At 44.9% G+C, this 23,620-nt stretch overlaps 3 protein-coding genes across 3 annotated transcripts; 1 reads left to right on the plus strand and 2 right to left on the minus strand.

Moving 5' to 3' along the window:
• Positions 1–3,785: 3,785 nt before the first annotated feature.
• Positions 3,786–5,036, minus strand: LOC306919565 (dynein regulatory complex subunit 2-like; the record flags this gene model as incomplete). The annotated part of the gene is made up of 1 exon (XM_079532327.1): positions 3,786–5,036. The coding sequence occupies one exon, from the start codon at positions 5,034–5,036 to the stop codon at positions 3,786–3,788; it is 1,251 nt and encodes a 416-aa protein (XP_079388453.1).
• A 3,500-nt stretch (positions 5,037–8,536) lies between these two features.
• Positions 8,537–9,796, minus strand: LOC306919566 (dynein regulatory complex subunit 2-like; the record flags this gene model as incomplete). Its single annotated transcript, XM_079532328.1, has 1 exon — positions 8,537–9,796. One exon carries the CDS (start codon positions 9,794–9,796, stop codon positions 8,537–8,539), a length of 1,260 nt encoding a protein of 419 aa, XP_079388454.1.
• A 5,393-nt stretch (positions 9,797–15,189) lies between these two features.
• gngt2b (guanine nucleotide binding protein (G protein), gamma transducing activity polypeptide 2b) lies at positions 15,190–17,494 on the plus strand. The gene is made up of 3 exons (XM_079532296.1): positions 15,190–15,323; positions 16,013–16,101; positions 16,949–17,494. The coding sequence occupies exons 2-3, from the start codon at positions 16,018–16,020 to the stop codon at positions 17,075–17,077; spliced, it is 213 nt and encodes a 70-aa protein (XP_079388422.1). The 5' UTR covers positions 15,190–15,323; positions 16,013–16,017; the 3' UTR covers positions 17,078–17,494.
• The last annotated feature ends 6,126 nt before the right edge of the window (positions 17,495–23,620 follow it).

Genomic DNA, 23,620 nt, shown 5'->3' on the forward strand with positions numbered 1-23,620 from the left:
GAATTTTTATGAAACAAAAAAAATCATTCGAATCCTAATGCGCAGCAAAGAACCGCATTCTACTCCGCCCAAAAACGGGGGTTTCGCTTCGCTTCCAATCGCACTTGATTTCGATTCGGTGCAGGTGGGAATGCAATCCGTAGCAAATAAAGAAAATGTTAATGAAGCAAACTATCATGTGGCGGATAAGGAGCTAAACACAGTTGGAGACGGAGAAGGGATATTCATTTTACGCAGTGCAAAGATGTCCCGTTATCATGTGACGTGGTCAAATAAGGAGTTGTGAGAGGGTCCCCATAAGAGATAATGTTGCTTAAAAAGAGTATAACAAATTCTTCACTATGTGAAATGCCTTTTCAATTGTCTATTTTTGAACAGCTGAAGTAATGGGAAGAGAGCAAGTGCAGGTGGGCCACAGTGCAAGCTAAACCCCTGCTGCCCTCTAGTGACAGTGATAGTACACTGCAGTGTGAGGCACCGTTAAATAGCATCCTCCCTCTCACTAGAGTCGGTGGTTCCAACAACAGAGGCTGCATCAGATAGACAGACAGACGCGACAAAGTTTTGTTTTGTTTCGCCACATTAAAGTACAATAACAAACAGTAATGTTCGTTAAAATCAGTAGGGTCAGGGAGCATAAGGCAGTAATGGGGAGTATGGCAGAGACAGTATAGGGAGTCAGTAGTACAATTTAGGCATTTAGCAGAATTGCAGTAAGCTAGAACAAAAACAAGGCAATACATCATAAAAGTCATCATGAATCATACGTAAGGACATAAGAACAGTGGAATATCTATATAATGAACCTTATGCATATACTATAGTGCTATGTCTACATAAATGCTACCTAATGTAGCAGGGGTTACTTTTGAGGGAATAATAATAAAATACACTTAATGCCTACTAGACTACACCACCTTTTTCTAGAGGGAAGGTCCTCTTTAACAATAGAATAGTTTGTTTTTCAGACTACGGCGGAATATTGGGAGTGAGTCTGCAGTTCTGGTTGCAATGGGAAGTGCATTCCATATAGTTTTGGAGCCAGAAGGGAGAAGAGTTTGGGACATGTGGAGCGTTGTCCCGGCGATTTTAGTGAAGGTACTTCCAGCTTCCCTGCGTTGGCTGATCTGAGCGCGCGGGAGGGTTTGTAGGGTTCGATCAGACTTGTAAGAAATGGGGGTGCCAGACCAAGCGAGCTGCGGATTTTTTTATTGGAGAGGCTTAAGTGCGCATTCCGGTAGGCCAGTAAGGGAGGATTTACAATAGTCAAGTTTTGACATGACTGATTTCTGGATAAGGAGCCGAGCTGACTCCTGGCCCTGGGTGAGGAAGGTGTAAACCTACAGGATCGAGTGACGGCTGTAATGTGTGCTTTGAACGAGAGCCGACTATCCAACACCAAGGTTCTTCCCTGTTGGGACCAAGGTTACTATGGGAATAGTTATCTCCCGCATGGGGCAGGACTTAGCTCGGAAGAAGAGAAGCTCAGTCTTGTCTGGGTTCAGCTTGAGGTGGTTATAGAAGACATCCACTGTGAGATGTCAGCCATGCAGGCATGCAGCCCTTCCACCTGAGAAGGGGGGAAGGATAGAAACAGTTGAGTGCCATCGGCATAGCAGTGATAAGATGGATTGTGAGCAGAGATGACAGTGCCATTTAGTGTACAGGGACAAAAGGAGGGGACCAAGTACAGATCCCTATGGGACCCCAGTTAGGAGGGTTCGGGGGGATGACAGCAAACCTTTCCAAGAAACCTGGCAAGGCAGTAATCAGTAATCAGGTTGCATGGCTGAGTCAGAAATTAATAAGGGAGCTAAATAAACTCATCAAAAGCACTGCTTACTTCAAACAGTGATTTTGTTATGATAACTGTTCCCATGTAGTGATAGCCTATCAGGTCCGGGGACCACCAGGGGTCCAGGTGGAACCTTGCGGGTCTGTAACACCAATAGTGCACGCTTGGGGGTTGGGGGACCCTGAGTAAAAATCTTGTATCAATTATGCAGGTAATGCATATCGAACTGCGATCTTTGTACTTAAAAGGTTGAGAACCACTCCAGAACTAAGCTATAAGACCATTTGGTCTTGGCATTAGCTAGAGGCAAAACTAAGACATCATATAAGGACAGTAGGCTAAATAAGGCAGTAAGGAGTCCGTAATAAGGCAGCATAAGCGATCGAGTCAACTAATAAGGCTAAATGAGGCAGTGGAGTCAGTAATTAGGCAGCATAAGGCAGTGGAGTCAGTAATAACTAAGGCAGTGGAGTCAGTAATTAGGCAGCATAAGGCAGTGGAGTCAGTAATTAGGCAGCATAAGGCAGTGGAGTCAGTAATTAGGCAGCATAAGGCAGTGGAGTCAGTAATTAGGCAGCATAAGGCAGTGGAGTCAGTAATTAGGCAGCATAAGGCAGTGGAGTCAGTAATTAGGCAGCATAAGGCAGTCGAGTCAGTAATTAGGCAGCATAAGGCAGTCGAGTCAGTAATTAGGCAGCATAAGGCAGTCGAATCAGTAATGCGGCTAAATAAGAAGTTAGTAATACGACAGCATAAGGCACTAGAGTCAGTAACAAGGTTGCATAAGGCACTAGAGTCAGTAACAAGGTTGCATAAGGCACTAGTGAGTCAGTAATAAGGCTAAATAAGGAGTTAGTAATAAGACAGCATAAGGCACTAGAGTCAGTAATGAGGCTAAATAAGGAGTTAGTAATAAGACAGCATAAGGCACTAGAGTCAGTAATAAGGTTGCATAAAGGTGCGTTCAGACTTGGATGGTTAGAGCGGCGCGATTACATACAAAGTCAATGCAAAGACGAGAAGTTGCGCGGGCTCGACCTAGTGCAGCGCAAACAGGACGAACCGAGGCGAATATTTAAATTGAAGTCTGAACCTTTAGGCACTAGAGTCAGTAATCAGGTTGCATAAGGCAGTAAGTATAATGAATCAGGGGATTCATGGCTTAATGCATTATGCATATCGATCTTGGTGATCCTTGTAATTAAAAAGTTTGAGAAGCACTAAGCTATAAGACCATTCGCTATACGGTGTTAGCTGGAGGCTAAACTAGGAATATCTCACTAGAGGCAATATAGGCATGAATCCAGATAGTAGCAGTTTCTTGTAGTAGGCTAGCTGTGTTGAAAGAATGAGAATAAAGGCTAACTTGGAAAAACGTATCATCACATCCAGTTCGGCATGCTTTCAGTTGGTTTCTGCTTCAAACAAACCAGTCCAAACCGGTGTAGAGACTATATATATTCTAATGATACAATTTGCACACACATACACGCACACATCATTTCCGTATCCGCTATATATAGACAAAGAACAGATCAAGCAAATTGATAGTCAAATAAAATAGTAATAGAACGTGCTTCTGTTCGTTCCACACGCTTCAGTTCATGTTTAAGGTCAAATAAAGTATTGTGTCTAAAGGCTTTGTCATGTAAGAAAATAATATTTCTTGTAGATCAGCGCACGATAGTCAGGTGTTTTCTATTGGATGTCAGGGTGGCAAAAAACAAACTAAATTGATCTGCAGTGTTGGCATGGATGTCTCCCATGTTCAATTCATGTTTTGCCTCCTCTTACACACTGAAAAAATATATTTACAAACAGAAAATGACATCAATCGGCTCCGTAAAATCTCTGTTAATTTAACCGTGTGAAGAAATGGAACCGATTTGTACACTCTCGTCGCTTGGACCGCCGGTGGTCCCGTCAGGACCCGGCGTTGAGAATCAATTCCATTTATTCTGCTGTTTTACGTAGTACTAACTAAACCCCCTCAGAACTCTGTGTAATGCCGCACAAGAGCGGTCAGGTGCTGGTTCTCTCGTGTCAGAGCGGCCTCCTCCTTCTTCAGATTCAGCTGCTCCAGTCGAGCCTTGTTGTAGCTCTGCCAGAATCGCTCCATCTCCCTGTATTTCGTCATCGCCTCGGCCGTTTCCCTGGACAGTGGCTCGGCCGCGTGCGCTCCCTCCTCCGGCGTGCTCGAGGGCGCCAGTTTCCCCTGCTCGCACGCCAGCTTGACGCACATCTCGAAGCGAAACAGGAGTCTCTCCCCCTTTGTGCGGGTGTCCCGCAGCCTCTTCTCTGCGGCGCTGGTGTTCATGACGAGCCTGGTGAGCCGGTCCTTCGCCGCCGTGCGCTCGCGGGTCGTCCTCTGCTTGACCAGGCGAGCCTTCACCTTCACCTTGTCCGTGTTGACCCTCAGGTCTTCGAACTCGCGCTCCCGCTTGTTGCCCGTGCCGACCGCGGAGCACTGCTCCGCCTCCAGCGCCATCGTGTCTCGCAGCCTCTGCAGCCTCCGCATCTTCCTCGCCTGCTTCATGATCTTCTTTGTGGTGGAGCGGTCCTGCATGGCATGCAGGGCCGCCTTAAATTCCGCTATCGCTTTTTCGTACTCGTCCTCGTGTTCCTGCATGAGCGCCGCCTTCTTGTCCATCGCCTTCTGGTGCGCCGCGATGTCCCTCGTGGCGAAGTTCGTCTTGGTGAGCTGCATCTTCTCCAGCGCCTCGTTGAGGCTCGAGAAGTCCAGGCCGGCGTTGAACTTCATGTCGAAGTTGCGCTGGCTCATCACCTCGTAGACGTCCTTCAGGTAGCCGATGTCCTCCCAGTGCTTGGCCAGCCTCTCGTCCCGCTCCGAGTCGAACTCGACGCTCAGCTCCGTCCGGCCGCCGGTCCACAGCGTGTCCACGGCCGCCAGCCTCTTCTCCTGCAGCGCCTGCAGCTTGTCCTGGAACTGCAGGTGGCAGATCTGGGCCTGGGCCTGCTGCTGCTGGGCGTCTGTGAGGTCGCTCGACAGGGTCTTGATGACCCGGTTCTTGCTCATGATCACCTTCTCGAAGAGCTGCCGGGACAGGTCGATGTCCTGACGCAGGTCCTCCTTGAGCGAGTCGCGGAACTCGCCCAGCCACACGATGTTCAGCTCCTGCATGCTCTCGACGCCGCGTTCCTCTTCCCGCTTCAGCCTGTCCTTAAGCTGCTGGAGCTTTTCCTCAGCCGAGGGCCCAACATCTTTCTTCTTCGGCGGCATAATGTAAATAAATGTGTAATAAGTGCTCCCACTGTGTGCAAATAATGAATAACAACCAGATGGTAAATGTAATATATAACGGCCAACCTCGATGAGGTCATTATGGACACAATTCAATGCCCAAATACGGAATTACAGGTTGAAAAGAATAGAAATACACTGGAAGATGTTAAGCGATAAGGGAGGCATACTATGGTCCGACGGAGCATTGGTTCGATATGCGTCCGCACCTCGGACTAGCGCCTGCTCCCGTGCTTGCGGTTATGGTTAGGTTAGGGGTTAGGGGTATCGGATCAATGAATCATCGGACCAAACACATGTACCCAAGCGATAATATATTGGGAGATGTGTTGGAAATGTATATTATGATGACATTTCCAAGATTCTGCTTGAAAGTACAAAAGTACAAAAGTTCAGAATTTGATTTGTATATGCTACTTTCTTACGACAAGGCTGTGGCTTGTCTAAGGGCTACCGGTCACTCCACCCCTGAGGCTCAGGGGTGGAGTGACCGGTAGAGCAGCTTGATGGGAACCGTGAGGTTACTACTTTGATCCCCGTGGGCTCCCCTGAGTTAGTGTTGAAGTGTCTTTGAGCAAGAAGCTGAACCCCTAATTTAGTCGGGCAGTCGAGGTGGACGGGTGGGAAATTTGGGATATAGTCTTTTTTATTGGCCTATAAAATATTGTCTATATACTGTACATATTCATGAATCCACTTGCCGACAGGCTGTATTGGGCAATTTGTTTTATAGGGTTTTCTTCCTATAGCAGGCAAAAATGTAAAAATGTTCACACTTTCCTTTTGCTTTAAGTAGCATGTAACATGTCAAACTAGGGGGTTTTCATGATTCTGAATCCATTCCAAGCATTAGTTTTGCACAAAATACACTCCTTGGGCTAATAACAGCCATAGCCACTTGCCCAAACTGACCTCATCACATTTGTGCTGACCTCATCACATTTGTCATGACGTCTATGGCCGTTTCTAGCCCAAGGAGTGTTTTTTGTGCAAAACTAATGCTTGGAATGGATTCAGAATCATGAAAACCCCCTAGTTTGACATGTCACATGCTACTTAAAGCATAAGGAAAGTTTGACATTTTTGAAAATGTGTGTTAATGAAAAGAAAATAGTGACAGCCGGTCAGCAAGTGGATTCATGAATGTATGTATATAGACAATATTTTAGGCCAATAAAAAAGACTATATACCAAATGTCCCACTTTAAACAAAAGAAGCCTGTCGGCTGCCGGACTAATTCCTCCCGACGTGCAGGTGGGTGCCTTGCATGGTTCCCTCCGCCATCGGTGTATGAATGCGTGTGTGAATACAAGTAAGACGCGTAAACGCGGGAAGCGAACAAAGCTGTTGTGGCAGTCTGACACACACACACACACCTCTGTATCGTTCCAATTTCAGTTGCCCTCTGGTGGCGGGCGGGTGGTGTTACAGCGTGACACACACAGACGGACGGACACACAGACAGACAGACAGTTTTGGCCAGCTTCGATAGTTAGTGCTCACTTCGTTCGCAATAATGCACATTCTATGTAAAGCGCCTCTGCTAATTTGCACCATTTACCATTTAAGGCAGTGGTTCTCAAAGCGTGGTACAGGGACCTCCAGGAGTCCTAAAGGGGGTTCTAGGGGGTCCACAGCCAAATTAGTAGTTTATAGCATCATAATCAGCTTAAGCTCACACAGCACGCCGGCTATTTACAGGGATAAATTCACCCCAGAAATTACTTATTTTCTATATCGATTACACCCGCCATGAAGCCTTGAATGTACGGAGATGTTTCGTTTCCGTCACGTTCCTATGAGCCAATAATACAATGAGCCGGTGTCGGCTGTGGGTATCAGAGACAGATATTCATGGAACCTCCACGTTGGGAGTTTGTAGATTATGCTATTTTCCGAAATATGTTAAACAAATAAAAAACATTTGAATAATATTTGGGGGGTCCTTGACATGAAGAGATTGGAGAACCACGAGGGGCTACACAGTGAACCTTGAACCTTGAACCTCGTCAGTAATAAAATAATATTTGGAATATAATAATAATCATGAGATGTAATCAGTGTAGCCCCTTAGACTCTCTATACTTAATGAAACGGATCGGAGTTGCACTTTACTTGGTGTGTGCTTTTTCGATCTGCACCAAAATCTCGTGCTTAAAACGTGCTTAAAGAAAACATAAAAACTCCATATAGACATGGCTGCCACACATGGAAGCCAGACGTTGGAGGGACTCTATTAGCACCTCTTAAAGACACAAAAAACACAAAAACTAACACAAAAACTAACCTAGCAAAAAAAAAATATTGTAGTTTGGGGTATCATCAATTTTCTTTTCACAGAACGGGACACAAAACAAACCTGCAGCAATGATGTCCATACCATATAGATCCATGCAGTATTAGGCTATATCTTAATCAATAAGTCCAGCTCCTCAAACGAAAAAGCCTCGGTACCGAGGCTACGTTTGTGCCCCCTCTTCTAACTGCCGCCCTATGCCATTGCCTATGTGGCCTATATATATACCGGCCAGCCCTGTCTTCGGTTTGACCGGCAACTCTGCCTTTGTGCCTTGGAAAATGCCAGCTCAAACTCCAAACGGAGCCAAACTTCATTGTCCAACAGAGACACCCCATGACTCTGACTCTTCCTCTAGAGCGGAGATTTCCAATGTGGGCCCAAAATCACTGAGAATTTATAACATGAATGTAAAAAAAACCTGAACAAAATAAAGTATACTATTTCCACTGATACAAGCTACAGATGTGTTGATCATTAAAATAAACGTTTAATGTTTGTCGCGATGCGACGCATTGTGAGTTTGTAGATCTGCTATTTTCACTACTTTAAATTTTTTTAATATATTTTTTTATAATTTTCACCTATAATTACAAGCCCACAATAGGGATAGGTTATTAATCTATTATTTTGTTATATTATTTATTATCGATAATCTTTCTATAATTTATTAAATCGATTAGTTTGATTAATTGGTGCACACTGGGACCCCCAGGGGTCATTGGGGGCGGTTCCATGGGGTCCACAGCTTATTGATTAATAGTTAAGGAAGCAAATGGTCGCTTACGGGTCTGTAAAACCGAGTGTACAAATGGAATCCCTTTTGCATATTGGTAAATGGTGCATTTATATAGTGCCTTTTAAGGCACTTTACAGGGACAAGAATCAATACATTCATTCACACACACATTCATACACAGACCAATGGCAGAGGAAAACCATGCAAGGCATCAACCTGCTCATCGGGGGCAACTAGGGGTTCAACGTCTTTCTCGAGGACACTTCGACACTAACTCTAGGGGAGCCCGGGATCGAACTGATGTGGGAACCTACCGGTTCGCAAAACTCTCCGATCCTATAGTGTGAGGGCCTATGAGGGGTCCCTGGACCCAATGTTGATAACCAGTGCCTTGTATATATATATATATAATAACCGTGTACTGAAGTATAGTCCTAATTCCCTCAGAAGAAGGGAGTGCAATGCCGCACGACGGCATGCAGGTACTTGTTCTCTCGTTTCAGAGCAATCTCCTGCCTCTTCAGATACAGCTGCTCCAGTCGAACCTTGTTGTAGCGCTGCCAGAATTGCTCCAGCTCCCGATATTCCGCCATCGCCTCCGCTATTTCCTTGGGCGGTGGCTCCGCCGGCGGATCGAGCTCCTCCTTGCTCGAGCCTTTGACCTGCTCGCTGTCTATCTTGGCGCACATCTGTGCCCGAAACAGAAGCCTCTCCCCCTTCGTGCGAGTGTCCCGCAGCTTCTTCTCGGCGGAGCTGGTGTTCATGACGAGCCTCGTGAGGCGGCTCCTCGCGGCTGTGCGCTCGCGACTCATCCGCGACTTGATCCGGGTGGCCTTCATGGCCATGCTCTCCACGTTGGCTCTCTTTTCCGCGGTCTCCCGCTCCCTCTGGTTCCCTCCGTTCTTGCCCGTTCCCGCTTGTTCCACCATCGTGTCCCGCGTGGTCTGCAGCTTCTGCAGCTTCCTCCCCTGTATCAAGATGCTCTTGGTGCAGCAACGGGCTTCCATGGCCTTCAGAGCCACCTTGAATTCTGCTTCTGCTTTTTCGTACGCGTGCTCGTCCAGCTTGAGGTCGTCCCTCTCGTCTTTCTTCTGCTGCTCGAGGATGTGCTTCGCCGCCAGGTCGTTCTTTGTGATCTGCAGCCTTTGCAGCGCGTTGGTGAGACTCTGGTAGTTCAGCTTGGCGTCAAAGCGCATGTCAAAGTCGCGCTTGTGCATCACCACGGACACGTCCTTCAGGTAGTCGATCTCTTCCCGATGCTGCACCACCATCTCGTCCCTCTCGGAGTTGAACTCGGCGCTCAGCTCCTCCTGACCGCCTCTCCACATATGGTCCAGGGTGGCCAGCCTGATCAGCTGCAGGTCCTGCAGCTTCTTCTGGAACTCCTGGTGCGAGTCCTGGGCCTGCTTTGCCTGCTCCATTGAGTTGTTGAGGTCATCCGCCAAAGACTGGATGATTTTGTTCTTGATCTTGAGCACTTTGTCAAAGCTGACCTTGGATAGATCGATGTCTTTGCGCAGATCCTTCGCGAGCTCTTTCCGTTGAACCTTCATCCTATCGAAGTTCAGTTTCTGTGTGCTGAAAATGCTCAGCTTCGCCTCCTCCTGCAACCTCGCCATGAGTTCCTGGACTTTCTCCTCGGCTGTGGGTCCTTTCGATTTACCTCCCCCCTTCTTGCCGCCCTTATCGTTTTTCGGCGCCATGATGTATAAACATGCACCAGTGATTCCACTGTGCAGAGCCCAAAATGATTAATAGCAAATAGTAAATATGTTATATACTCCTATAGGTGAGGTAATTGCTGACATCAGTCTTTCCCAAAGACGTAATTACAGGCTGTATACATAATAGAAATACATTAGCCTTAAACCATCTGTCCTGGAAGACGTAGGCGATATTACGTTTCCGAGATGCTGCTTGAAAGAGACATACAAAATGTTGTTTTTGTACGCTACTTTATTTTCTTATGTAGGGGCGGGGGCTATATGTAACATGTATATCCAGAGAAGGTTGCATAGTAGAGGGCCTCAGCTTTGTGGGTCCGCCAGTTCAGCTTATTGTTCAGGTGTTACGCCCATGGGAACGCCGCATGGTTCCTGCAGTGTGGCGTGGCAGTGTCCATGACCTCCACTGACTCCCCATGGATTGATAGCTGCACGGGGTCTCGGGGGCTTCTCTCTTTCTGCTCCGGCCGTTTGTCTCAAATTGGGTGCCGCATAATACTTTGATAATATTTGGAATGTATCAATAGAGCGTCGCAGTCCCGCCCCCTCGAGAGACCCGGAAAAGAAAACCCTGTTCATTTTCCTCATAGACTTTTCAAAAAGTATTTATTTAAAGACGTTTACGCCGCGGACAAAGCCAACTCTTGTCGTGACAAATCATGACAATAAAAATGTTTTGGGACAAACAAAGAATTTGAAAGTAGAAAAAAATGGCAGGTTACAACACTTCTTTTGTTGTTTTTCTTCTTTGTAATTATTTGTTTGGTCCAAAATATTGTGTTTGTTGTCATGATTTGTCACGACTCGAGTTGGCTTCGTACGACGCTTAAAAGGTCTTTAAATCTATACTTTTTGAAATGCCTATGGGAAAAATGCATTGGGAATTATTTCCTGGGCCTGGCGTCGTCATGAAGGGGGACTGCGACGCTCTATACCACTTCAGTTTAACCACCTCGACCCTCCGTGTTAAACTACCTACATCAAATCTGAGCATGTAGATCTGTGTGACTATATAGACTATGACCATATTTGACTAAAACTAAATGAAATGTATTCAAATAACTATAAAAAATAAAATCAAAATGTACTGTCCGTCAATAACAACAAACAAAAATAAACACTGTAGGCTATTATGTGTGGCGATTCTGTCTGTTTTACTATGACTCTTCTGGTGGCTTCTATACGCTGCCGCTGTTAATCCACAGTGACGCCACGCGTCTGGGGTTAATCTGGAGCAGATGAGAGACTAGCCCAGATCCTGAAAATGGCTTACGGTGTGAAGCGAGCGTGAGCGAGGGGGGGTGGGGGGGGGGCTTAACACAGGATCAATGACATGTCCTGTCCCACAGCGAATGTCACTTACTACATGAGTGAGAGTTTTATACAGCACTGAAGTGGGCTAGTGGGGCTCAGGGGTGGGCAAAAAAAAAACAAATCGATTCAGTGATATTTTTTTTTATGTTTTTTTTTTGTGGCTTTCGCCTTATATTTTATTTATTTTTTATGGAGGGACAGACAGTAGGCTGACAGGAAATGGGGAGAGAGATGGGGGGATGACATGCAGTAAAGGCCGTTGGGATCGGGAGTCAAACCCGCGGCACACTGCCAGACTGGATTACCAACCAAGGTGCCTGGACCGCTGAGCCACGGCCCAGGCCAGATTCAGTGATTTGTAATGTCACAATATCAATATCGAATCGTCCCAAGTTCAGATCGTCGATTTTTATTTATTTATTTTTCATGTCAGAAAGACTTGACTGACGTTATCTGGCTGCATTGGAGTGTATGATTAAACTTGTCATGGTCTATATTGTTTAGAATTGCTTTAAAATGTCCTAGTATAATAAAAGCAATAAATCGCAATATAGAATGGACTCACAATATATTTAAGAATCGCAATATAAATGGAATCGGCACCCTAGGTACAGTATATGGATATCGTATGGAATCGGGAGGTAAGTGAATCGTTCCACCCCTAGTGGGGCTGTGCCGTTTAACATGGAGTCATAATGAACTAGATAAAGTGCCCCTCGGGGCACAGGTCTCCACCAGGGCAGGGCAGGTTGTGGCCTCCTGGTGGCGCTATACAGGCCAATGTGAAAAGGGTGGGATATATTAGCGGGCATGTCCGTATTGATCACATGGCTGTAGAGATAGTGGCCAATGTGAAAAGGGTGGGATGTATTCCTCAGCCTATAAGAAAGTCTGTGAAAGATTTCACGTAAATTGCACGCTGCGTTCTTGATTTGAGGCTTTTTGTTCAAAACGGGCCAATCCTGCAACCTTTGAAAGCCAATGTTAGCCAATTAGGATGGAATATGAAATATCGGACAGATCCGTCTTGAACACATGACTATAGAGGTAGTGTGTAACGATTTGCGGGATGTTTAGACAGAATCTGGAGGAGTAATATAAAAAAAAATGTGTTTTTCAAAAGTCGGCCTCCTGGTGGCGCTATAACAGGCCGTTGGAAAATTTGGGGCAGAGGTTCATCGGCATCCAGGGAGTGTTTGCAAAATTTGGCACCGACCGGGTTAACGGTTCCGGAGATTAGCTGGTAGTAACAAACGGACGGACGCGGACGCACACACACACACACACACACACACACACACACACACACACACACACACACACACACACACACACACACACACACACGGACGGAGTGCAAAACATACTCTCTCCCCATGCCTTCGGCCTGGTGGAGACATGTCCAACCAGAGGTGGAAAGTATAACAAAGTACATTTAGTGCAAGGATTGTTCTACTATTCTTCCTGCGGCACGTTTCCCTTTACTTAGTATTGAGTATCTACAGTTTTTTGAGGGGCACTAGCCCCTCCTATGTCCAGCTTTGAGGGTTTGTGTCAACACAAACATTGTGTTAACACAAACATTGAATGCCTTTGAATGGCCAGCTTTGAGTGTTTGTGTTAACACAAACATTGAATGCCTTTGAATGGCCAGCTTTGAGTGTTTGTGTTAACACAAACATTGAATGCCATTGACAAGGAATGGCCAGCTTTGAGTGTTTGCGTTAACACAAACATTGAATGCCATTGACAAGGAATGGCCAGTTTTGAGTGTTTGCAACACAAACATTGAAGACAAAAGTGAGGACGCAAATCGTGATTGACCGGAATGAGATGATGTATGATGATAAGAGTGCCCCTCACTTCACATGGGTGTGATTTTTGATCAACGTTGGAAAAGGCTTACAGCCGTTGATTGGATAGACATGAGGATTAAACAATCACCTGACCCCCAGAGTTAGTGTCGAAGTGTCCTTGAGCAAGACACTGCAGTCTGAACTCCTATTTTTGCTCCCGATGTGCAGGTTGTGAGGTTGGTACCTTGCACGGTTTCCTCCGCCATCAGGGTGTATGAATGTGTGTGAATGGGTGAACGTAATAATGCACAATCTATGTAAAGCGCTTTGGATAAAAGCGATATATAATTAAATGCACCATTTACCATTTACTGGCATAGTCTATGTTATGATATTAGCCCATGCACAGTACATATTAGTTCTATGTACTTGAACTTGAGATACAGTGTACTTGATATGTATTGTGTACTGCCGGTACTGTAGCATACTTTATAGATAGGCTACGAGAGACATCTCGGCGGCAGCAAGGTCAGCCTTGCTGCAGTAGGCACGTTCTTCTGTCTCATATCTTATTGTCACGTCATTATGATCCAGCACTATATATGTTTCCTGTTTGTGTAATAAACTTTGTGAACCTTAGCGTGATACTGTCTCGTGTCTCGTTAATTTGTTCTCCCGGGTACCCGCCGGCCGCCGCCGCAGTCGCCGTACCAAAGGAATACTTCAACTGGATTGTCACACACCACCCAGCCTGCACACACTACCTGTCTGTCAGAACCAGACGAGGGTCTAGTACTTAGATTACAACAGTCTATACTCTACATACAGTCCTACATACAGTGAGAGCCATACAGAGAGTATGGCTATGTGTGTGTGCTGGTGGCAGTGTTGCCAACTCTCGTGAGAGAAATAAGCCAACCCATCTCCAAAAACAAGACAAATCTTGCATAAGAAATAAGCCAAATCTCACCTCGAAAAACAAGCCAAAACAAGCCCAATAATGTAGCATAATGGACATATTCCTAATAAAAATAGATTAGATGCATATGTCATTCTAATTACGATGTATAACAGTGGTTCCCAAAGTGGGCTCCAGGGACCCCTAGGGGTCCTTGAGGGAGTTCCAGGGGGTCCCCAGCTAAATTATAGTTTGGGACCAAATGGACCCTTATGGGTGATGGGTCTGTAACTTTGTACACTCTCAGAGTTACATTAACATTGATTTTACGATATAAATTGAGGGTCCCAGAGATAGAAATGCCCCCCCCCCCCCCCCCCCTCCCAAACCTATGGGGAATTATAGTATATAACTAGATAAAGGCACAGGTCTCCACCAGGACAGGTCAGGTTGTGGCCTCCTGGTGGCGCTATAATAGGCCAATGTGAAAAGGGTGCCATTTCTTGTTGATTTGAGGCATTTTGTTCCAAATATGTGTTTTGCCAAAAATCCACCTGTGAAAAGTGTGGGATATAGCCTATTCCTCAGCCTAGTAGGAAAGTGCGTGAAAGATTTCACGTAAATTGCACGCTGCGTTCATGATTTGAGGCTTTTTGTTCAAAACGGGCCAATCCTGCAAACTCTAGATAGCCAATGCTAGCCAATTAGGATGGAATATGAAATATCGGACAGATCCGTCTTGAACACATGACTATAGAGATACTGTGTAACGATTTGTGGGATTTCTGGAGGAGTAATATATAAAAATATGTTTTACAAAAGTCGGCCTCCTGGTGGCGCTATAACAGGCCGTTCTGGAAAGTTTGGGGCAGAGGTTCATCGTTGGCATCCAGTGAGTGTGTGCAAAGTTTGGCATCGACCGGCTTAACGGTGCCAGAGATTAGCTGGTAACGGACGGACGGACGGTCGGACAGACAGACACACGGACGGACACACGGAGTGCAAAACATACTCTCTCCCCATGCCTTCGGCCTGGTGGAGACAATTATATTATAGTATATAATTAGTATGAAGCCACAGTGTTTTCAAAACAAGCCCCCCCCACAAAAAACGCAACCCGCGACTCACCATTTCCCACCCCAACTCCTGAAAAAAACAAGCCAAAAGTTGCGGGGAAATAAGCCAATTTGGCAACACTGGCTGGTGGCCTCTCTTCCTGCTCAGGTGAGGCTTGTGGGAATTACGGCTCGTGATTGTTTAATCTGCTCAGGGTGGGGGATTGGTGACATCCGGAGGCCAAATCCCTCCTCCCTCCCCCCCCCCCTTAACCCAAAGCCAAGGAGCGTGCAGGGGAAGGATCAGCCCCGACAGAAGAGAAGAGCAGCTCAGTCAGTGTGAGAGAGGGAAGCCAAGCGGACAACAAGTCGACGGAGAGGCCCTGTGCTCTCTCAACAACACTTTTCTGTGGTTTAACGGGCATCACCCCACCATTCAACAGGTAATGAACGTCTCATTTGTCTTACATTGGAGTAGGCTATTTCTTATTAATTCACTCCACTACTACAACCACCTCAGGCTGAATTTGGAAGGAAATGCAGCATATATAATATGTTGTTCCAGGGACCCCCCCGGAAGCAAAGATTTGAGTTTAAAACGTTTGTTCTGAAAGAATATATATTCAAAGATTTGTGCCACATTTTTTCAAATAAAATAGCAGATCGACAAGCTTGTAGCGCGGCACTCGGTGCCTCGCTATGAGCTTGTTTATTTATTTTATTTTTCAACAGCTAAAGTATAACATAATGCTTAAAACACCAAAAGGGGTTCCCATCCTGAATGGGTTAATATAGTACTCAATATAATACTATAATATAGCATTATACCTATATATAGAATAGTGTTATACTAAATAGAATATGATATAGACCGTTTTATACGACCTAGAATACTATACAGTAATTTACTCATATCTATACCGTAATTTATATTATAATATAGTATTTTACTATACGGGAAAAAAATAATATAAATGTGTAGCCTTTTGCTAGGCTATAATATAGTCATTCTAATCTATAATATAGTATTTGCCACACTGCATTAGTTGTGTTAGGGCTATGAACCATTGTGTATCAGGTGTTGTATATCAGCTGTTAATGAACCAACATGTCCTTCTGTGCGCCCACACAGCCAGCATGGCTCGGGACATGTCAGACAAGGAGATCCTGCAAATGGAGCTGGCTCAGCTGAAGATGGAAGTTGACACCCCACGCACAGCAGTGAGTCAACAACAGAGACGACATTATGAACCCCCTCTGCTAGAAGATGAAATATTAATAAATCCTTCTTATGTCGGCTTCCCACCAGTGCTTTCAATGATGTGTACAATGTGCATTGTTATGCATGATTCATAAGCACAGGCAGTATTTTAACCTATCAATAGTCATATAAATCGTTTCTTTTTATCATTATTTTATATCAATTTCTTCAAACCTCACGTTCTACTTAAAACGGCTCTATATAAGTCAAATGTAATTGTGTCCAATCTGTACGGTAGAGTATGTTTAATACTATAATAGTAATAGTAATTTAATAATTTAGTAATAGTAATTTAATAGTATGTTTAACTCATACAATTTGGGGTGTTTGTATTGTGTCCCCTGCTCTTCTATGGAGGCATTTAGATGGTGTCATCAATCATGTGTCGACACAAGTAGACACAAGATCGGACATGGTCAAGGTTCCGTTTTAACACCTGGCCTGAGCAAGTAGGGGATTAAGTCAATGGTCAAAATGTCACCCCCGGGATTTGAACCGGATTGTTTCAAATCCGGGGTAGGTAGAAGAGGAAATGAAGTTACATGGTGCAGCTTAAAAAACAACTAACAGTTTTAATTGATTGATTGATTGAAATTAACAGTTTGAAGGGGGGAAAAAATCACAGGAAAGTTTTAAACCCAAGAATGCCTATTGGCTTGTTTCCCATCATCGAAAAAATTCTCAATTCATCGAAGAAAACGTGTAACATACAGGGCTATATTCACGGTTCTTTTCCACTCACTGTTGGTTCATTCCACTCACTCACTCACGCTTGTGTTTTTTCCATCGTTCTTCTGACTACAACAGACCGGTGCAAACTGCCAAGACACGATTGACTTCGTGGAGGGGCTGGCCGCCGACGACCCGCTGATCAAAGGAGTTTCGGAGGAGAAGAACCCCTACAAGGCCGACAAGGGGGGCTGCACTATAACATAACACACACACACACACACACACACACACACACACAGCACGACCAACGTCACAGGACCAGTCCGCTGTTGGGGGTTTATTTTTTTTTACCACCAGTCACTCCTATACATACTCCTGTAGAATATCCTGCGCGGAAGAGCCGGAGCTTTGGACGGTGTGATGTTTCGGTGTGATGTTGTAATCGTTTCTCTACTGTACAGAACCCAGAGTTAATCTAGTAAGAGAGTGGGCGACACTATAGCGTTGACTCCCATTCATTGTAACAATGGAATGCGGAAGTGCTCATTCTATCTCAATGGGATATAGTTCCAATGTTTGGAACTATAGCCCATGGGCAACCCGCTTTTGCGGCGAGATCAAGGCGTGTCGCCACTCTCTTACTATTCCACTCGGACAGAACCCCCCTCCCCCTCCCCCTGTCACTGAACTATATACTGTATATGTATATGTTACCTTTGGTCAATTTGTAATTAAACACACATAGATGTACAAAGCTTTGACCTGGTCTGGGTGCTGATGTTATTGTCTCTGTATGCTGTATATATACTGTATGATGGCTGTTTGGCAAGTTTTCCTTGACCTTGACCTTGTCATTACAGCCTGGCATGGCCTGAATATTATCACTGCGTACAGTAGGTATAACCTGGAACTTCGGTGTGGAAGATTGATTTCCAAAGGGTGGTTACAAACGTCACAGCAAATAGTGGTCTGACTGGTCTCCGACAAGTTCGACAACAACAACTCTGGGGTGAGCGAGATGTAATTCAAACTGTGCCAGATCAATCTCCCCAGCGAGATTTTTTTTTTTGGCAGATTCGTCTATAGTTTCCAGGCTAAGTTTGTCACCACAAGATATATAGGTCAGTGATTCTCAACCTTTTGACATTTCGACGACACCCACCCAATGTGAATATTATATTAGATTATACAACGGGTCGTTTCGAGGAAGCAATCTGATTGGTTGAAACAGCCTTCTAGCCGTGGTTCAAACGAGCACCACTCCACACCTAATCAAAACAAAGAATTCAGCTGCTGTTTTCCCAGAGCGCAGCAAACTCGGTGGCTAGGCTAGCTAATTTCTTGGGACATTTGTGGTCATAGTGACTACATCTGTCATTAAAGAAATATGTTTTTTCAGCGATTTTCATAGTTTTAAGGGTAACTGTTGTATAATTGCAATATTACACTTCAGTGATGCTTGCGGAACTCGACTATGTCTCGTTCCTGACCCCATCACTGGCAATAATCACGTTAAACCACACCCTCTCGTGTAATATTAAGTAAACCATTGCAATTGCAATGCAATTGTAAACCATGCATTTTTATTCCTGGGACCCCACTGTAAATACTCTGAGAGCGTACAAAATGGTCCCAGTTGTACCATCTCAGTGTTGCTGACAGACACCCCCTGACCCCCGCTTCCCCAAGGTTCACCTATACGCAAGCTAGGGTTTTGATTACAATACAGAAAATTAAACAACTTTCAGAAACATACAACTTTACAATATTGAATGACACTGAGAAGCAGTATTGTAGGTCATCTACTGCACAGATCAGAGCAACACGAGAGCACATACGTGCACACACATAGACAACAAAGGGGGCTTCAGCCCCTGCCCTTTTACCCGTCTGTAAAACAACTGCCCTTTTACCCGTCTGTAAAACAACTGCCCTTTTACCCGTCTGTAAAACAACTGTCCTCTCCAGACCACGAATGAATGCAGCATTTACTATGGTGGAAGAAATGCAAATGCCACTCCTTTTCCATGCCATGCCGGAAGGCAGCATTCAGGAGAATGAACTTGGAACAGCAGCATTTTGCGTTGAACAAATTTGTTTAGAAATCCATGTCGTTACTTACACCACATCTCCACTATAGCTAACGAGTGCTGGGTTTGCGGCGTGATGCGCCCCTGATCTACAAGCTCTCAACACGTCGCAGCGTGACGCGGTGTGAGCTTGTAGATCTGCTATTTTCGCTATAAGTGCCCTCTTAACGGGATTTCAGCCCCTGCCTCTCTAACACCCCTCTGCACGTCCCTGCACGAGCAAAGCAAAGCAAAGTTACTATATTTACCCAGGGTAACTGGACTAAGCATCAGATACTTGTTTCCAGCCAGGCCCTGCTCATAGAACATTTCATGGTAGTGGTTCAATGCCTTGCTCAAGGGCACTTCAGCGGTGGTAATTTTAACGTGCCGGTCCGGTGATACGAACTGGCGACCTTCCGGTATCAGGACCGCTCCGCAAACCGTTCGGCCACCGCTGCCACGAGAGCTACACGTCGTGCTACACACGACGTCATCTTGAGTGGTGTGTGTGTGTGTGTGTGTGCCAGGTTCTATACTTGGAGTCATTCATAATAGGATTAACTCTGTTAGCTCTTTCACTCTTTGGTCTGTTGACCCACTGCAGCTTCCTGTTGTCAAAGACTCTAAAAGCTCATTAACGCCACAGCGTCTTGAGCTTTGAGGAGCATCCTATTAGTTATAGCTTCTTTAGTCTCGGTCTCAGTAAATCTCCTAAGGGGCGATTCACACTATGGTCCCGGGTGCGCACTCGGGACCACTTGGCAGATGTTGTGGTAATGTGAATGATGCGTACCGTTCCCGGGAGCGGATATCCCAACCGTCCCCGAGACCGCATGGGGGGCAGGTCTCTGGACCGTTGAAGTGTATTCAGATACGGATCGTTCCAATGTGAATGCATGCATACCTAAAGAAAGAAGTGGACTGTTTTTCTTTTAGAATGTGACATGATCTCTAGTCGACGAGCCAAGCGTCAACAACAAAAAAACACAGACGCTGCACAACGCGTAACACCAGCGCATTTCTCAACGCCGCCCGTCTCCTGTTGAATCTGCTATAAGCGCAGCACCGCAGTACGCGCTGATCTTGGACTACACGTGGCTCTTGGGCTTTGCTTGGCATAATTTCCAAAGTAAAACAAAATAATAATAATGCTAAAGTAGAATCCATAGCAAACTAATATCAACACGACACTGGAGCACAGAACTGACTGACACAGTGAATAGCAGGCAGCGTGACAGTGAAGTAGTATAACGGCAAAGAGCCAAAAGAGGCAATGCAATGCAGTGTGTCTGGATTTATTGGAGACAATGTCGCAGAGTTGATGGTCAGTGTCCGTGCGTGCCAGCCATCAAGCACACCGCCATCTGGAGGATCAAAGTGTGTTATGCAAGTGTACCCGGGTGCGTTGTTGAATCTCAGGCAATGTGAATCATGGCCATCGGGGACCAGGCAACCGTATTCGGAAACGGTTCCAATGAAACGGATTCAGTCCCTCTCAGTGTGAATTGCCTATAAAACGTTGTGTTATTTTGTGTGACGCCCGGCTGTAGTATGATGAAGTACTATAGGGACACAGGCATCAGTAAGCAGGAACTGGGGATGGCAATGAAGGACCGGGAAGTCTGGCGTGATATTGTGAAATCCACGAAAATGATGATGATGAAGTAGTCATGCATTAATTTTCAACAAGAAAAAGTTAAAATATGGAGTTAGAGAAAGTTAATTGTTTTATTAAATTATTTTTAGATAAGTGACTACATTATTTGTTCAAGTTTAAACATGAAACATTTAAATATCTTGATGTGGGTCAACTTACCCTTGACTTGGGGCAAGTTGAGCCACAGGACCACCTTTTTGAGGGGTGCTAGCCCCTCCTGTATTCAGCAATTAGTGTAGATCTTCGTCTTACACAAACATTAAATTCCCGTTGACAACGAATGGAGAATGTGTGGACGAGCAAATCGGCCATTTTCGCCCTACACAAAGATTGAATTCCCAGTGGCAATGAATTGAGAATTTACGTCATGATGATGTACGATGATAAGAGCGCCCCTCACTTCACACGGGCGTGTGATTTATTTGTAAATAAGTCATATTTGTATGGCCCTTTGTCATAGATGCTTTACACTCATAAGTTAAATTGATAGAAGACATCCTGAAATAAGGGTAGGTGTTTAGATATCTCATCTTCCTTCCACATTCCACTCATTTTCAACATTTTACTATGTATTAGAGCTGTTGTGTGGAAATAATAAAAAAGTTCCCCCATTCTGTGTTTCCTAGAACTGTAATTGTGGGAAAAAAAATCATTAACATGGTGAAACACATCTTGATGACATCATCAAGATGTGTTTCACCATGTTAATGATTTTTTGAGTGGTGTACTGTAAACCACTCCTACAACTGGCTTTGTTAGTGCAGAAAAAATGAGCATGGTTGCTATGTTCACCCTGTTCACCCGGGTGCGATTTTTGAGTGGTGTAAACCACTCCTACAACTGGCTTTGTTAGTGCAGAAAAAATGAGCATGGTTGCTATGTTCACCCTGTTCACCCGGGTGCGATTTCATTACGTCAGACATGATTTCATTACGTCAGACAGGCTATATAAGACCTTACACCACTCAGTTCACACGTGTGATTTTTTTCCCCAGACCTCTAGTTCTAGGAAACACAGAATGGGGGGACTTTTTATTATTTCCACACAACAGCTCTAAGGTATATTAATGACATAGTAAAATGTTGAAAATGAGTGGAATGTCCCTTTATAAGTGAAAAGTGTCTCATCTTACCCCGCTCTACCCTATGTACAATACATGAGCTTATTATAGATATAATAGCTGATCTACAAGCTCACATTGTGTCGCGATGCAACACATTGTGGGCTTGTAGATCTGCTACTTTCAAAAGATTCGTGCTATAGGCCTACATTTGAAAACTTGAAATGGAACATATTCTGCACAATGAGTACTTCTACTGTTGGTACTTTAAGTACATTTTGAAGCCGATACTTTTGTACTTTTACTTACGTACATTTTGAATTCTATGACTTTTACTTGTAACAGAGTGTTGCTATGTTGCAGAATTGATACTTTTACTTTTTATTTGAGTAATTTTTTCCACCACTGCCAATTTCCATTCTGGGCGGGAACCCCTTTTGGTGTTGGCATTATGTTATGCTTGCTATTGAAAAATAGCAGATCTACAAGCTCATAGCGCGCCACCGAGTGGCGCGCTACGAGCTTGTAGGTGTGCTATTTTTGAAAAATCGAAGACCCACTGACATAGAAACATAGCTTTTTCAGAAAACTGTCAAGATGTATAGAAGACATTTTTAGAATCTGATCTCAGGTCAAAATGGGTTAATTAAGCACCTCGACTGAACTGCCACTATATATTAAACTCCAGGTTGAGAACTTGCGACATACATGCTGTTATTCTGAGGTGTACAGTATACAACACTATACACACGATATACAGTGCATGCATATCTCCACATTGACTCTTATCTGATAAGGTCATTTAGATAAGGGATATGTTGTGGCCCAATTCACAGTAGACTTTAAACATAATGTGGTGCACTTTTATGTCTTTACTACAGCACAGCTGATTAACAACCACTTTCAGCTGGCTGGTGTCCCTAATTTGGACTTTCATTGGACTATTCATACCCAAACATACACAAACACTATATCACAAATGTAACGTTCCAGAAAGTTCTTTATCAATTATGATAATTTATTTGATGACAGATTAAACGTGCTGTAAAGGCGTGTATCTGAACGTCCGATTAAAACCCACTATTCACTATATGAGCCCTAGCGCGCACGCACGCACGCACGCACGCACGCACGCACGCACTGTGTGGATAAAAATCACACTTGTGTGAAGTGAGGGGCGCTCTTATAATCATCATACATACATACATCACATTCCGGCCAATCACCTTTCTGTCCTCACATTCCGTGCTCAGCCAATCAAATCATCGCTATGGGGTGCTCAGCCAATCAAATCATCGCTATGGGGTGCTCAGCCAATCAAATCATCGCTATGGGGTGCTCAAGCCAATCAAATCATCGTTATGGTGTACACACAAACACACAAAGCTGGGCATAGGAGCGCCCCTCAAAAATATGTTTACCTGTGAGCTGTGAGGTATGCGTGACAATCACCACATTGTTGCAGACCCGAAGCTCATCAATTTCACATTATGTACACTAGAGCGGTTGGGCGCTGGCCTACTTGGAACGATGCAAGTTGGAAATACATGCCCCACCAGATATTATTTATGTCTGTGTCCCTTTTATCCCCATATATGGAGTTCTTTGTCAGGCATGCCCACATATGGAGTCTTTGCAGACGTCAGAATGATGTCAGAACCGGTCAGCTCCATATATGGACACTGGGGCAGGGGTCCTCATGTCCAAAGCCCGGGCAGAGGCCTTTTTGGGACGGTTCTGGACAACCGTGGGTCCGACCGACTCGACACCGGCCACTGCACTCCCTGTGGGGGTGTGGAACACGTTGTGTCGAATTCGAGGTCGGTGGGGCGAACGGTTCTCGAGTTATGTGGATTACAGACGTACGTATGTACACACACACACACACACACACACACACACACACACACACACACACACACACACACACACACACACACACACACACACACACACACACACACACACACACACACACACACACACACACACACACACACACATAAATGTACAAATG

Source organism: Electrona antarctica, assembly GCF_951216825.1.
Source record: "Electrona antarctica genome assembly, contig: scaffold_26, whole genome shotgun sequence".
In the NCBI taxonomy this organism is placed as follows: Eukaryota; Metazoa; Chordata; class Actinopteri; order Myctophiformes; family Myctophidae; genus Electrona; species Electrona antarctica.

Bases quoted from the DNA above. Each gene is read 5' to 3' on its own strand.
- gngt2b (XM_079532296.1), top strand. From the start codon at position 16,018: ATGGCTCGGGACATGTCAGACAAGGAGATCCTGCAAATGGAGCTGGCT. The intron at 16,102-16,948 runs GTGAGTCAACAA...TGACTACAACAG, and splicing joins TTGACACCCCACGCACAGCA to ACCGGTGCAAACTGCCAAGA.